General features: G+C 39.8%; 1 protein-coding gene across 2 annotated transcripts in view; it reads right to left on the bottom strand.

Annotated features, from left to right (window-relative positions):
• The window catches only part of LOC132905578 (serine/threonine-protein kinase NLK), a 235,137-nt gene that overhangs the window by 74,586 nt on the left and 143,540 nt on the right, over positions 1-17,011 (bottom strand). For both annotated transcript variants that reach the window (XR_009657824.1, XM_060957053.1), the window contains exon 3: positions 16,347-16,402. Coding sequence is in view for 1 of the 2 variants with exons in the window: in XM_060957053.1 (XP_060813036.1) it covers positions 16,347-16,402 (56 nt within the window). In the remaining variant the exon portion in view is untranslated. The remainder of the gene's footprint in view (positions 1-16,346; positions 16,403-17,011) is intronic.

Genomic DNA, 17,011 nt, shown 5'->3' with positions numbered 1-17,011 from the left:
AGATGCGTAAATATTCAATGCGTAAATGCTGATAAAATATATGACGTGGGAGATCTTTGAAACAGATCTCATTTTTCACCCTTGTGAGGCTGACAAATATCAGGATTTTTCAACTTGGATCGCAGAATCGATCGGTATCTCGATGAGTTTGGCCGCAAAGTTCAAGGGATCGGATGGAGGACTCGTTGGACGCGCACCTTATTAAGCCAGAATTCCCAATCGACTTTCTTCCACGGCGTCGCGTGACGTCATTCGAGGCTTTATTAAGAAGCAGCATCTCCCACGGGACTCGAAGCCTCCAGACTATACGAAGAATCCTTAAACCGTGATCCAGACGTCGTTGATTGGCCATGAATAATCGACAGTCCCTCTACAATTTCTTTTCACGTTTTCTCCCTCGAACACGCACCAAGAATACAAACATTTCCATTTCCACGCTACAACGAGTAAAAATGTTTGTAGGTGAACGACGAAAAGAGATCGATACAGGGGTGGTTTGTTATAAAAAAATCTTTCTCTCAAATTAGAAGCTTAACTTTTTCGTAGTCCAAACAACATTTTATGTTTAACATCGATTAGTCCATACTGGTCGTTAAGCTATTTTCAATAGCTGTTTTCAAATTGCAATGCATTTTTATACTTTCGTTACCAGCAACGTATATATCTACGTATTGCTAATTAAATCAACATGTAATACAAAAAAGAGAAAATATTTTGTACGTTAAAACCGAGAATAATCGAGCTCTCTTTTTCTTTGGGCAAGTTCATTTTCTTCTATATCTGGCATTCTTTAGAAAGCTTAAAGTAGCTTTTATACGTATATTCTTTTTCTATAAAATCATTGATTATCGAGAATCAGGGAATATGGGAAGCACGAGGTCGTTTATTTACACGCGTTTCTCTGCGGTCGTTTTATCGTTTGAGTCAGCGTTCGTGATAAAAGAGCGGAGGAGAGAGATGGATCGTCGAGGCCAATTTGATGGGACGTGTTGTCGAGCGGCGAAAAATCAACGTCCCGCGAAAAATGACCTCCATAGGGGTGAATTGAAATTTCGCGAAATAAAGGTTCGCGGTTTCCGGTCGATCATCGATGCACGCGCCACACAACACCTCGTTCGGCGATTAAATCTTCGTTCTGGCATGCATATGACCAATAAACCTCGATCCATTCCTTCGCTTTTCCCTCGAATTTCATTTTTTCCCCTTCGCTGGGAAGACGATCGAACGGAAGAGGTAGAATAATTTATTCCAACGAATTTTTAAAAGGATCAAAGCTGTATCACAGAGCTAGTGATAGTTCTACGTGTCATTGGTAATCCATGGAGGATCTTTCGGTCGTAGATTCGTGCGAAGGATACTTTTGGTGAAGCGAAAGGCAATATAGAAGAATCGTAGTTTAATTCTTCTAAAAGTAATAAAGCGATGCAATTTTGAAATAGGGAACGATACGATAGTTCGTGACGTTATGTTTTGCGTTCATTTCAAAAGAGAAGTCTATCTCGAAGGTATAACTGTCGATAAAAATATAAAAAGGAGCGCAGAAGCCATATCCCACGTTTCGCGAAGACTTTACATACGTGCAAAGTACCCATGGAAGATAAAACGTTGATACGAAAATATTTTACACAATGTTTCTTTTTCTACTCTTCAAATAAGCAGCCTAACCCAACCGCAAAGAATAAAACGAATGAAACTACAGAAGATAAAACTACAAGAAAATTGAAACCACCGAACGTCATAGTAAAACTCTCTAACCTAACTTTAACTCTCAGCCAGAAATGTTATCTGCACGCTGGACGTTTTAAATTTCATTCTTCAAAATTCACCACTTAATTTCGTAAATTTAAATTTGAAATTTGACAGGCCATATAATTTCTAACTATGACCGACTATCGTTCCGACGTTATACCATCCAGAAACTGCCCTTCATCCTCGTCCCAAAAATGTATTTATAGACTCTGGTTCCTCCTTCTCGATACATATAATAGCACGAAGCAGTTACGAGCAGATGTGCGTGGATGCTGCGTGGAAAATCGAATTTCTCTTGTGAAATCAGGCCAGTAACGGCCGTAATAGAAATTCATCAGCGACTGTAAATTAATTTTCCTGGCGAAACTTTGGCTGTCAGCGAGCTGCCACTGATACGCGGCCACGCTTTCGTTACGCGACCACCAGTTCGTTCTGATCATTCAGTTGTTTCCCTCTCATCCGTGGGAAAGCGTTCGTTCGGGGTCGTCGAATTAATCTTCAGGGGACGATATAACGCGATTTATCGCTGCTTCAAACGGAATAAACAGATTTATCGTCTGCTTGTTTGACACCGATCGCGTAATCAGCGTTAGGGGAAGGAAGATTTAAGAGGAAACGGTCTCTGTAACTTGACACATCATTAAACGAAAGATAGCAAAAAATGAAAAAGCAACTGAAAACGTCATAGGAATGAAGAACGTTTTCTGACGTTTGCAAATTAAGTCGTTTAAATCCAAACGAGTTGCTGACGCAAACTTGAATATACAACATTATAGAAATCGTGTTTTAATCTAATCGAATTCACTTACTATGAAATTTACCTTCTTGCGATGTAATTGCCTTAAAGTACGTTATCCTATATTTCGAGAGAGTATAATAACCTTGATATGTTAAAAGATACATCGCTTTAATATGTAGAGATAATAAAACAAAAACAAAAAAAAAAGAGCGTGTGTCGATACTTCTTTTTATCCAAAATTAAAAAACCTATCGCATAGCACAGAGAATAAAAAATCGCCGTTTTATCCAGCCGCTTATAATACTTTCGTTTCTACGCAATATACGAAAATACGTAATGTGTTAAAAAAAAGGAAAAACCCAGGAGCATGCTACATAAAATAAATAAATAAATAAATCGATCTCCACCCCAGATTTCTCAGTCTCCGCCTCGCTAGGGAAGATATTCAAATGTGTCACAAAAGAACTAAAGAGAGAGCGAAGCGTGTTCGCGTGAGGAAGCGCGATTACACGGAAGAGACGATACGATCGAGGGGACGCGAATATCCGGATCCGTCGGTAAACTCGCGATAACCGTTAGTGGTCTATTAATTGATCGGCGACATCGGCAATACGTAGCGTGCATTCATTAGAGCACTCATTAAGCTGCGAGGAACGACGTGTCCGCGTTCCCCGGTCCAGTTCTCGTTGGCTTATTATGCGATTATCGATAGGCGTGCACGCAGACCGATACGCGTGCTCGCGTGCTTAGGCCCCGTAACGAACGACTGTATCGCGTCCTTTCTCGTTCGCGTTTCGTCGCATCGAAGTTTCTGGCTCCCTTCAGGACAGATACGTCGTTCCACATATGCAACGTCCATCCTTTGATTTTCAATCGCGAGCGATAAGGACGGGTGCGGATGAGCGATGCGATGTCGTGATATAGCACGCAAGTCGATAATTAACACTCGACCATCACAGAACAGAAAATACGTTTTTATCGATTACTTTTGTTTCAATGTCGCTTTACGATCGAATAGAAGAATTTGAATGCGAAGCAATTGGAGATGTAGTTAGAAACTCGTTGAGCTCGAAGGTGCGTATATGTAAGCATCTTAATTATAGTTTAATTGTATTAGGTATATATATATGTACATATGCGACAGAATGAAGTTGGCAAATATTAGCTTCTCTTAGGTTCTTTTACAAGTGAAGAAACCAGTTTGAAATATTTTATAAAGTACATTAAAGAAGCAGGAATTTGCTATAATACACGAACGTTCGGGATTGCTATAATAAAATTGTTATAACTTCATTATTTCACGTTGTGAATCAACGTGGGTATTCTCGTAACTTTTCTTACGAGTTTAAACTTGATACAGTGGATCGTAAAAGCTGCTGCCAGTATGAATTCAGTATTTAAAGAAGCTTATGTAAATATTAAGATAGTTTAGCGTTGATTGTAGAATTGAAGAATATTTCGTCGAGAAGTAAAGTTGAGAGAGAAGCTTGGCAATATCATCGGCAATAATACTTTAAGAGCGAAAAAGAATAAAAGCGTAGAAATAAAATAGCGACAGACAAAAATTTCCTACGACGTTGAAACAAACAAAGACAAACAGCGGCACATTTATGAAATAAAATAAAGACAAAGATAAATATATCATTATGGCAACAAACGATGGTGGCATTGGTCTAGTTGTATCGCTGAAATGGAATAAAGGCAACCCGTGAAACTCGGTTGGAGAGCACGATCCTGACCGGAAACCGGCCGGACGGTGTGCATTTAACGTGGCCACCTGCGCATGCACTTACTTGGAACTCGCTAGCTAATCCGCAATCCGAGAATACGACAAGCCGTCTCGTCTTTCGTAAGCACCGGTTCTGCTCGCCGCGTGGGAACCCGCGTGATCACCTACGCGAGACCAGTGTCTTCTCGCCCTTTTCCCTATTCTATTTTCCATTCTTTCACTTTTCCCTCGCCATTCGTCTTTTCAGTCTCTCGACAAATATCGATGCATTTTATTCGAGCCTTGTTCGAAAATCGTACATCTTTAGGGATCTATTTTGGGGATGTTCGATTACGTTTGCAGGTGTTTGATTCGTGTTTTATAATGTTCGAAGGACACTCGTCGTGAAATTGATGTAACATTTTACGATACTCCTAGCGTTAAATAAAAATCTTTGCGTTAAATAAAAAGCTTTTGTGGATTATGCAACAGAATTTGTAAATTTGGGATGACCCATTCCTTGCAATAATAGCGCGTGGAAAATCGATGAAAATCATGGGGGATATTTGGCAGAGATCGAGGAAGAGATGGACAATCTCGCGTTAAAATCGATATCAATTAAAATTTAATGCGGTTAGGAGGGTTGGCTGCGTTTAATGCAACACCTCAGACGCAATGTTAGTAATTGATAGAGGTATTAATTACCGATATTAATTAACGCGATTCCAAACGCCACGAACCGTTATTTGCCTCGATTATATTAAAATCGCATATCAAACGGACAAACGCGTCATCATTCGTTAATGCGAAAGCGTCAAATTTTCGCGCGTTAACAATAGCAATTAAAATTACCCCGTCAACCATAAACAACCGTCCGGTTGCCAAATCGTTGAAAGAAATAATAACAGAAATCAAATTTGACATTAGAGAACTACTGATGACCACGGTGCGTACCAAAGAAATCAAAATGAAAAGCAAATGAAAAATCCTAAGGCAAAAAGGAAAAAACAAATCTACGTTCGTATGTTCTATACAAAAAGATCATTCAGATTCCGAAAAATGTACCGTCGTACGAACTAAAAATTTACTCTGAACAAAATCGTATATGAAACAAAAGATTCTTATGAAAAATAACAAAATGGTTAGTTTTAACATTCCGATAATTCTAGGGTTGAGTCACCACGTGGTATTGTAAGAATGGCGATCGATCATTCTCAACCATAATGACATTTAGACGACGAGAGATAGAAACGTGGGCGTGAGAAGGAAACTCTTTTTCCACGCAGAAAACGTATCTAGGTCGAAACGATGTTTTTTCCTTCCTTCGTCTACCCACCAAAGTATTGGTCATCGTCGTTCCTTCCTGTTCGATTTTTCCTAGCAAATATCTTCGATCCACCACCGCGTGTATCGCGTGTGTAGGTGGCAAATAATGACGCAACGTGATGCAAGAAAACGTAATGCAATTGTGGAAAAGAAGGCTGAAATAAAGGAAAGGGAAAGCAAGGGTAACTTCTCTATGCGATCGATGAAAAGTATTACTTTGGTTTCCTTTTGCACAATTCTAGTATTATGCAAATTGTATTCCTCTGTTATTTACGATTGATAGAATGTTCTTTTCCTTTACATATTTATTTTGGGGGATTTAGCTTGATTAATTCTTTATGAGAGATCGTTGTCGCGACAGTTTTCTAGTTTGTAAATCAACACTGAGCTGTATTACGTATTAATATATGTACATATACTTATATAATTTTGGCATTTGAACATGGATACCTAGCGTGAATGAACGTAATTCGATCAATAATTCAAACGAATAGTATAAGCCATGATGTAGTATTATAATTTAATATTAGAATTTCGTAACTAAATAATAACATGAAATTATTTAAATGATTATGTAATTATTAGTAACCAGTGGTTAGAGGTAACTCCTGCAATATCATGTTTTCTGTCTTCTATAAATATTCAATAAAATTTCAGAGAATGGTAGAATCGAAAATCAGAATAGTAAAATTCTGAAATAGCAAAGTACACTGAATCTCTCCCTAAGTTTCTAATCTTTTATTCTATCCTTTCGGACCTCTCTGCTAAAATTCCCAACAACGAATTTCAACGATCGATAAAATCAACGAAAAATGAAAAAGAAACATCTACTTCAAATCGACAAATCGTTCGAAATAATAACAATCTTCGTTACAATATCTTAACGAGAATTACGACTGCAGACCTGTAGAAAATTCATCGTGACTAATCGGACACGAGCAAACCACTTTGAAGCAAGGTGTCTCCTATTCGTTCCCATCGAGTCGAATCCGTGAACGCTTTCGAACGACCTGGCTCGAAAGCGTTAAAATCTCTACGGATCGCCGCCAGCGAAACGCAACACGGTCTTAAGACCAAAGCAAGAGGAAAACAGCTAGAACAAGAAGCGAAACAGAGAATGGGAGTTAAAGTTCTCTCGCAGAGCGTTTGACTGTACGGTTAAGTTGCTTGGAGAGCGAGAGCCAACCATACGACAGACACGAAACTCGTTTTCGTGGGCGTGCGGATACGAGCTTAATACATCGCCAGATACGCACGATTTCCGTGTTCCAATTATAATATCTGCTTGAAGCCGTGAGAGATCGTCTAGGCCCGTGTGATTTTCAACCGGTATGCCGCGAGAATTTTTTAAATATACAAATATCCATTTAGTCAGGTCACTGACCTCTTTTCCGTTAGATCTTCAAATAGAAACAACAATAGTTCCGTGTGAATGGCCTGAATCAAACGTAACCTATCCTTTTGGCGCGCCACAGAATTGTAATAGACTGCGGATTTTTATGCATTTGTGGGAAATTTGAAAAGGCGAAAGATGCACGCAACGTCTAATCTGCAGAAATATGGAAAATAACCAAAATACAGCATTTATTCTAATATTTGAAAGATGAAACAAACGTCTATTTACATCCTGTTATCTTCAGTTACATTCATAGAAATATAAAAATGCATAGAAATTCGTCGTTTAGTAATTGGGTGGCGTGTACCACCAGAAGGAAAAGCTCGAAGATTTAATTTTCAAGCGATTGTAAAAATTGTTATTTGCATTACGTTGTTTGTATCACTTAAGGGATGACGATATCGACTAATAAGGTCACGATCGAACAACCGTTGCCCCGATTTTTGTCCATTGCACGCCGCACTGTGCGTCGATGCGTCTTTGGCTTGTTCCTCTTTCTCTCTGTCATCATCGATCCCGGATTTATTTATAGAGAGGCTGTTTCGCGACGCGACGAGTTTCCGCGTGCGCTGAATTCTGTCTCATATACTTGTTCGAAGAACATTTACCATTTTGTGTTTGCACTTTGCTTGGTGAAAGTGATACTTGATAGTTCAAGTTGAATTTGCAGTCGACGAATGGTTCGGTGTTGCTATGAGTTGCGATCGAAGAAAAATTGTATGGTCTTTTTTATGAAAATAAAGCTACAGGTAATGCAAATGATATTTGAAGTGGTTTTGACGTATTGATATTTACTGTGGATTAAATTTAGAGATATAAAATAAATTAGAACGAGTAGTCGTAATAGAAGAAAAATAGCAAGGGTGTTGTTTCTCGGTGGAAATAACGTTGTAAATGACGTAAATGATATTTAGGGTGGTTTCGACGTGTGTAAGTTAGAAAAATGAATAAGTATATATATATAATCAATTTTCATTACATCATGTAGAGTCTGATCATCTACTCCCTGCCTGAATTTATTAACATACGATACTATCTTTAAAAACCATGCAACACATGATCTTCAAACCTTTTGCAAAACCCTTAAACAGTAAAGAAAACCAATTAAGCACAAAAAATACGATAAAACGACGTCCCTAATGGACATCGATATCCTCGATAATAGGGGTAGACGCAATACAACCCCCGGGTTCTACTATGCGGGTTCTTCAAGGAACTATATCCAATATCAGCACCCGAAGAGGGACCTTCTATATCCTCTACCTCAATTACACAAAATATTAAACCCAATTCAACAACCACTGGAACCTCGTATCTGCTAAAAACAGCATTCAACGTTCGCAACCACGAGATCGCACCATTGAAAATCAGCGCCTATCACACTCAGGAAGAACGACGTATTTGCTTTTGGTTAGAAAACTTTTCGGCTGCGGATTCACATCTTTAGACCATTACATCATCAAAAAAAAAAAAAAAAAGAAAAAAAAAGAAAAAAAGAATGATAGAAACACGATGAAAGAATGCGATTACTTGGCCCATCCCCATCGTCATTCCGTTGCTGTTCGTTGCTAATTCCCACCATTGTAATCATTTTTCTTTTTACCTGACCACGAGATTCATCATCGAAAACCAGCCTATTATAACCAAACCTATCAAGCCTCGGCTCGAATCCATCGTTCGAACGAGCGAATCCTCCATTCTGGAAAATCGATCTATCGATCCTCGTGCTCTGCGAAGAGGAAGTTATATTATCAGTCGCGCAACAGTGTAAACGGACTCGAGCAAACCAGAGTCAGTTGATAGAAGGGTTGGGGGGTTGGTAGAGGATCGTAATGGCACGCTATCGAGCTATCAATAGCGGTGCGGTGCGCGCATTAATAATCCATGATTGCCATCGAGCAACTGGAGCTGCAGTCCGGCCGCCATGCTGTATTCATGCGGACCAAGGGTCCACAGGACGTCTGGCCTACCCGGGGGTGGTCACGGCCGCAGGCGACCCGGTGAAAGCGAGCTAATCGAGCGGGATCCTTAATTAGGAATTAGACGGCGGTTTACAGCGGAATCGCGACACCCCAGCTACCCTCGCGAGAGAACCATACGAGGTTGGTTGGTTGGTTCGAGGTCAGCGAGAAGGGGGTGGCTCAGGTTCCACGACTGATGACGTCCCGGTAATTGGAGGGGGACGGTGGACTGGTATTTTGATTGCAGAATTGTAGAAGGTTTCGCAGGGGTTCAAGGGTAGATGATGAGGCGGTTGGAAGATATTTTTAACTGGAAGTTTATTTCCCTAGTATGTTTGTAAAAGTATCAGTGGTAAAGCCGTGGTAGGTTTGCAGAGTATTTTGGGGGTTGTAGTGCTTCAATTTAAGGGATATATGATGGATCCAAGAGTAACGTCTGTGGTATGGTGTTCGATGGAGGTGAATCTTGGGAGATCATGTTAAGTATTAGGTTGTCCGGAAAGTGCGTTTCTTTCGCAAACGTGTTTTTTACAACAGTGCACTTTCGTACAAACGTGAAACCAAGTCCGTAAAATGTCTGGTGTTTACAAAACGACAGAACAAAATGAATCGTACGTAATTCGACAAAATAATATAAAACAAAAAACATTGTGCCTCTATTATTTCCTCATAAAACGAGAGAAACTTTTCGGACAACCTAATAGAATGACCAAGTTATTAATATAGGGTAATACTTGGAATATTCCTTTGGATGGAAATGGAATGTAGGAGACGCAGTACTTTAGAGGGCAGCCAATGACGATGATACAACGGCAATGTTTTCAAGTGGTGATGAATCTTCTAGGATAGTCAAGAATAACGCCAGCAATAATCTTTCATATCGAAGAAAGTTTTGCTGAATCCAATTAATATCCATTGCGAATGGCCACTTTCTCAAATCACAAAAGTCAAATGTTTCCACGCTAAAGCGAAGTGACGACGCTCGTAAGAAAACTTTACCGTCAATTCATACTGTGTATCTCGTGTAATGGAAGCAACGAACGATTCGATAGCACGCAATCGAACCGCTGTATTAATCGGTAATCTCGTTAGCGTATCGCCTACGAGACGGTGGTTAGTCGGGCTCTTCAATTAGAAATTAGACAGTCGCTTTCACCGAAGTTCGGCTTGAGTTCCTGTGGTCGATCGAGAGCGCTGCTGAATTTTCCATGCAGATGGAATTAGAATCGATCCCGGCGCATACATCATCTCGTTTGAACTGCCAATGATATTAAAGGTATTAAAACTTACAACCATATCGACCAGGTTCTTTCGTACCTTCGATTTGTACCGCCGATCTATTTTCAATATCTAGTAATAACACCTAATAATTAGAATTTGAATTTGAATTTGAATTTAAATTTAAAAATTTGAATTTAAATTTGAAACTTCGAATTTACCGAGTCCACTGGACAAAATGTTTCAACATATTCGTATACCATCTATAAAAAGAAAAAAAGAAAAGAACAAAAAAAGAGCAATTTCTTTAGCGACGCTCGACAACTACCTGTCTAATAGCAACAAATGATTCTCTTCACTGATACGTGTAATTTCCACTTTTTGAAGTGAGTTCATTATCGTTTGAATAAGTTTCTAAGGAACTCGGAATGTTCATATATTCTCAGATATTGTTCGCATGTTACCAGACATTGTAAAAAGATATTGAAATTTTGAAACGATCAGCAAAACTTATTTTCACAAAGAAGAAGAGTAGAATTATTTGCAGATTCGTTTACTTTTGGAGAAAGGTGAAAGTTTCCTTCTAGTTTGTCTAAAATAAATAGGAAACTATTTAAAATTCTACGTCGATTGTCTCTGCGTTATAACAAAAAGAAACTCTGCTACTTCTAGCGTGAAAATTATAATAATTGTATATGCAGTGGTTGTGTACTATGACACGAAAATGTCAAAATGATTGCGCATCGCGAATAGTAAATTAGAGAAACGATTTTGATGGCTCGATAACCGGCGAACCGTGGCCCAGATCACCTTATTGCGGCCTGAAACGGGCTCGATCTCATTTGCATAAATCGAAAATTCGATAGCGTGTCTCGCCAGGGAAGCAGCTCCACGAAGACGCCGCCTAATTTCTGATTAAGGGCGGGCTTGATTGGATGAATACATAGAGGGGAAGACTGTCGCTTGAGAAAGACAAATATGAATCAGTGATTTCACGCTAGCAGCCTCTGCAACCGATTTAACGATGTTTATGTCCTCCGCTCGTCGTAAACATTTCATCGATCGAGAGAATGTTTACCAATTTATATATAGACTGCGGATACTCGTTTAAATTCATACTTTTGCAAATACGAGTAAATAAAAAAGAAAAAGCAATCTAAGCAGAAATTAATTTTACGTGCCCAACGTTACAACCAGTATCGTACTTTGGATATTTTCTACAGTTTCGCGCGTTTCAGTTACGTGCATTCTGTATATTCTTGCGTCTCTTTACTTAACTTGTATAAGTTATTACTCGCGAATTTATTTATATTTTTCTATTTTACTATTATTTTATTTTTATATTTATTTATATTATCTATTTATATATATTACATATATGTTACACATATACGAGTATGAGTGTGTGTGGGAGTACGCGCGTGTGCAGCGTCTCGTAAAACAGAAGAATGCAACTGTTCCGTACGCATTGTGGTAAAAAGATGGTGAGGCAAGAAGAGTGCTGAGACGCGTGCAATGTGTATCTACGAATATCTTGTCAATCACATATTAAATAAATATGAAACTAGTTTATTATCATTTGTACTTGTAATGCGAGTGTTCCTATACATTTATTTCGGCGATTAAGATCCACAATTATAAAATTCCTTATATAAAATAAGAGACGGATACTTCTAGAGGGACGAGACAAGTAAATTAATTCGCCTGCAGAGGACGATAGAACAAACTAATTGAAAGAAAAATAGGACACGCACGCGTACACCGTTGATTAAACACGTCAATTCCCTGACGCGCTTTTAAACAAGTGCGAACGAATTTCTCGTACAAGCAAACTTGGCTAGAAAACGTATGTATCCGATTTAAAGAAAGCAAATAAGATGGCAACGAGAAACAGCTAAAAACTGACGTTCCACGAAACCCTTCGACTTTGGAACAACCATATCGCTCTTCGTTCTTCTCCGACACAGTTCCAACGTTTTTCAAAATCTTCGATACCGATAAATTCCACGTGCCAACTTTTCGTAACATATATATACGTCTCGACAAACCCTGATAAAATTGGAGGTGCGTAACGAGCAAGCGAGAAAGGAGGAATCGATAAAAACGTAATCCGCGGGCGAATCGATCGGGCGCGGGCAGCGTGAAACAGGTGGTCCGTGTCGAGGCGGGAATTCACCGCGCTTGGTGGCAGTAAATCGTGCCATCGTGTCTTGTCTCATCAGCTTCGCAGCGGTGCATGCACCGTTGAATGTGGCTCGTGTACGCGACATAATCGCCGAGAAGACTGCGAGCGACGAGACGACCGATCGAGGGTCCCTTAACGACCCGTGTCAAATTTTCGATCCTTTTAGATGCATATGTAATAACACATTCTAACGATATGTGTCTAGAAGCTAATCTTACGAACATAATGCGACTCATATTATAATAGATTATGTTTAATTCATAAAGTTTCTATAGACATCTCTGTCACGATATCCGTAAGTTACCGATCTAATCGAATACACATAATTCTTCCGCCGTATAATTCCGCATACACTTGTAGAAATCGCGTGATCCGATGAATATTTTGTTTAAAGAAATTGAAATATATAGAATGCAAATTAGAGATGCCAAAATATCCTGTTGCTTTCTTGGGGAAAGAGAAGCGCGAGCAATGCGCGATTTCCTTACGAGCTATTCCATTGCCATCGAAACACAGAGAAATAAAAAGATATCGATAGAAAAATAAAAGAGAAACGAAGAAGACGGTTCTTGCGACCAACGTCCTCGGTAACGATGATTTATGCTGTCACGCCGGATGTCTGTCTGGATTGGAACTTGGAACAATAAACGAGGAAGAGTCAGGACAAAGAAGTTGACGAAAAGAAGAGAAAGGTTTTAAGGAGTTGTCTTCTGGAAAAAAGTAATAACGAGAAGCACCGGTGATCCGTATTTATATAAAAAAAAAAAGTAATAAAGAGGTAAATAGAGCAACGGCGTGAAGGAGGAAAAGAGAGAAAGAGGTAAAAAGAACTGATTTATCGAGCTGCCTTCATCGAGATTAACTCTCGTAGCTGGTTCGTGCGATCTCGTTCGCTTAAGAGGCCATCGACTATCGCTCTCGCGTTGATCGATCGATCAATCGTTCGGCGGCTTTGAATGGCGCCTGACTCCGATTACGATCGACGAGTCACCGAGTTTCGCGGAAAGTGAAATCTCATGCGTTTCACGCTGACTCGCTCCAGTTCGCGTAATAAGAAATCAGACGTAGGTTTTGGCGATCTCGTACATATATCGCGGACAAACTCTCTAAGAACAACTGTTCCTTCTACTCGTATTTCTACGTAAAGTAACATCTCCCATGTTTGACTTGCCTTGCTGCAATTAAAGTAGCAAGAAGCAGTAAGACGTTCGTCTTACGAATTCTCGAAACTTTGATTGAAATCAAATTGTACTTCGACAGTTTGTACAAAATCTCAGAATCTTCGCGATGATGTCCATTTATAAAAGGCAGATCTTACGCATTTTGCAGAGATTTCAGAATAACGAGAATCTCTCTCTTATTTTTATAATAATCTTGGAATGTACGTCTCGATCGAGGTGAATTTCTGAGATTGCGTGAAACGCGAATCTCGGGCACGTCCTTTTCAAATCCCTTCCGGAGGAGTATCATAGAGAGGAAAAGACTTCCTCTAGAGCTCCGACGGGCCAATGGTGTTACGTAAGCGGCCGGCCGGTTACGTGCAGATTGCTCTCGCTGGTTACGTGGAGGCACCGTTTGTTCTCGGCTCTGTGCGCGTCATTTTTCGTTACGAGATCATTACGAAACCGCGGAGGTCACGAACGTGGCGACACGTTGCTATTAGTCCGTGATATTTCAAAGAAGTTTCGCTTCCAAACGCTATGCAAACTTCGTATTTCCACCAACTCGAAATACAGTACTATGTTGTTGATCAGTTCAATTATTGTTGGATCGATGAATTATTGTGATCTTCCGCTATTATATAACGGCATATGCATATACATTCCTGTAATATTATGCACGCTCGATACATATAGACGTCACTATCAACGACCATACGTCGTACTTTGTTTTCTCTTGCTTACTTCACTTCTTGCAGTAAAGTGTCTCGTTACACGCGCGTTTCGCTTATTCTCCTGCCTTTCCTCCGTATCCTAGGAAAGCCGAGTCCTGGATTAATCCATTTTCCATCAATCATCGAGACAGATACGTTACATATTGAGTAGAGTTCTGATAAAATATACCTTGGGGAAAAAAGGTCCTTGAATCTTTCATGAATCGACAAAAATTTGTCTCGACAATCGAGAATCTTTAAAACGAACACGTGTATCCAGTTTCTCGTTTCAACTGGAAAAAAGCCTTTTTCTAATAAATATTTTCAAGTCGTGTTACATATCCTGTGTATATAACATTTAACAATTTTCAACGTGTCTTCTAATTTCATATATACAATTTGCACCTTAACACAGACAATTTCAACAATGAGATTGTTTAATCTGAATTTCAAAAAAAAAAAAAAAAAAAAAAAAAAAAATAGAAGCTTCGATCGAAGAGGAACATTTAAATATTGCTCTTCCTTTTGTTAATATCTACTAGACAAAACGAGAGACGATCGATTCACCTAGGAAACCAGCCAGTTTCCAGCTGGAGGCGATAGCGTAGGAAGGTGTCCTTCTTGAAAACGAAATTAAGTTGAAAGTTGCGTCCGTGCGCAGAGGTGGGACGGACACGTGTAGACGAGGAGGTAACCCAATAAATCTCGAGGCTCGGTTCTCGCGTTACGAACGCCGGAAGATCAATAACGCCGTGGCGGAACGATGGCGTGTTCCGTCACGTTCCACGCCGGGGAAGAAGCTTAATTTCAAGGTGAAATCCGTCTGAGTCCTCCCGTTTTTCCACACTCCGATAGACCCTATCCAAATCTTACGAAAATTCCTGCAAAATTCCTAAGATAAGAATAAAACTCCAAAAGAAAGAAAATTCGAAAATAATTTATCAGCGATATTCAAGTGGAATTTCACGCGTGAATTCAAGTTACGAAGCTTCTATCGTTCGGATAAAAATTCCTCGAGCATCAGGTCTATTCCGACGCATCGAAACAAAGTCGAAAAATGGACCTTTTCTAAAAAATTGTCCTCGCTATATTTTCTCTTTGTCGTTACGATCGCTGTCTTACTCTCTTCCTGCGAGGAAACAAAAACGCAAGCAGCGACAGATTTTCTCTTTGATAAAAGGTTAGAAGAAGATAAAAATGAACGGAAGAGGTCGTTCCGCCGAACGACGATCGTTCGCATGAAACATTTCCACGTGGTCGACCGGTCAGGATCGACAAGGGTCGCTGGTCGAATCGCTTCTCCATCACGGTATTTTTTCTTCTACGCTTTAATTGCTAGCTGCCACGGAACTACCTCGATTAAAAGTTTCCGCGTCGCGTCGCTTCAGACGAACGTTGCGTGCACTTGACTTCCGCAGCGACTGAAAAATCCACGGGGTACGGGTTAAGTGGTCGAAGATTCCAGTGGACGCATCCCATGGATCTTTTATTTCGCGCGATTCGGTTAACTTGCTCTCTCTCTCTCTCTGTGTTTCTTTATTTGTCTTGTCGAATCTTCGAAAAATGCAGGTTTCATTTTTATTTCTCGCGTAGTTTCGGTTAGGTTTGATGGCGGTAATATAAAGTTTTAAGAATGTGTCTTCTACACGGACAAAGTGAAAATTTGCCCAAAATTCATAGGAGATGATGTGCTTCTATATGGTTAGACAGACGTTAAAAAATTTGCATGCTTGTAATAAAAGAAAAGATAATTCAAAAAAGACTCAAAGTTACCTAGCTGTACATATTATATCAGACGCTGTTGTTCTCTCATAATTCCTATCACTCTGTTCTTACATTCGGCAATAAATTATCCTGTTTGTTTCTAACCCATGAAATTCAAAATTTGCCAAACTTCTGTACGATAAAATGTACGAACTGGCGATATAGGAGGATAAGAAGAAGGAAAATAGCGAAGTCGTAATTCGGGCTATGATTTCCTTCCAGCGGAACGATACTCTTAAAATTTGCGATATTTCCACGAAGGAGTCTTTATGCCGGGTAGCGTGTCTCGACGTTGGAACTTACTCTGCATAGGGAGGCGGCACAAAGTCCCGGAAACACGGGACGCCGTAAAAGAATCACCGTTTTCGGACTTCTCCGAAAGACAAACCAGTTTCGATCGTGCTGTCGACAAGATAGAAAAGGATACATTTCTTGGAAGAAGTCCAGATGTGGTGGCTGAAGGATGTCCAGGGCCGACAGGACCTGAAAAACAGAAATTATGGCGAATTCAGGATGGGTTGGTTCGATGTTAGCGCTTAATTGCTAGACTGCGGACTTTTGTATATTTATAAGAAACTTTCAAGTGCAAAAATCCACAGAATGTACGATACAGTGTTACCTAGCGTATCTAGATCACAGTTTTTGTTAATTATATCTATAAAGATACCAACATGCATAAATATCCGCGGTCTAGTGATTGCTCGAAGAAACTTAATATTTGAGAACACAGTTGCTCCCTTGAACAACGCGTGCTTTGGGGACGCGACTGGTCGCGTACATGGAAATCAGCGAAACTGAAATAACCTTCTCCCCCTCGTCGCAAAAGATCGAAGCAGAAAAGAAAGAAATAGCTGTGTAGCTAGAAGGAACGCATTGGTCGTTTGATCTTTTTCCCAAATTCGACTGTCCGACTGTCTTCTTCTACGCAACGACGATTTGCGAGGATTTAATTGACACGAACGAATTCGCATTCGCCCTTTCTCGTCTCTCGTATTCGCCATGGCGACAAAAATTGTAAAGCACGCTAAATAAATTCGAAATGAACGTGGAAATTTCTCCAGAAACTGTGTTGTTCGAGGGAGCACTGTGCAT

The sequence above is a fragment of the Bombus pascuorum genome, chromosome 3 (assembly GCF_905332965.1).
Source record: "Bombus pascuorum chromosome 3, iyBomPasc1.1, whole genome shotgun sequence".
NCBI lineage: Eukaryota > Metazoa > Arthropoda > Insecta > Hymenoptera > Apidae > Bombus > Bombus pascuorum.
Note: the sequence above shows the minus strand (reverse complement) of the source record. Positions and strands in the feature narration are given on the sequence as shown.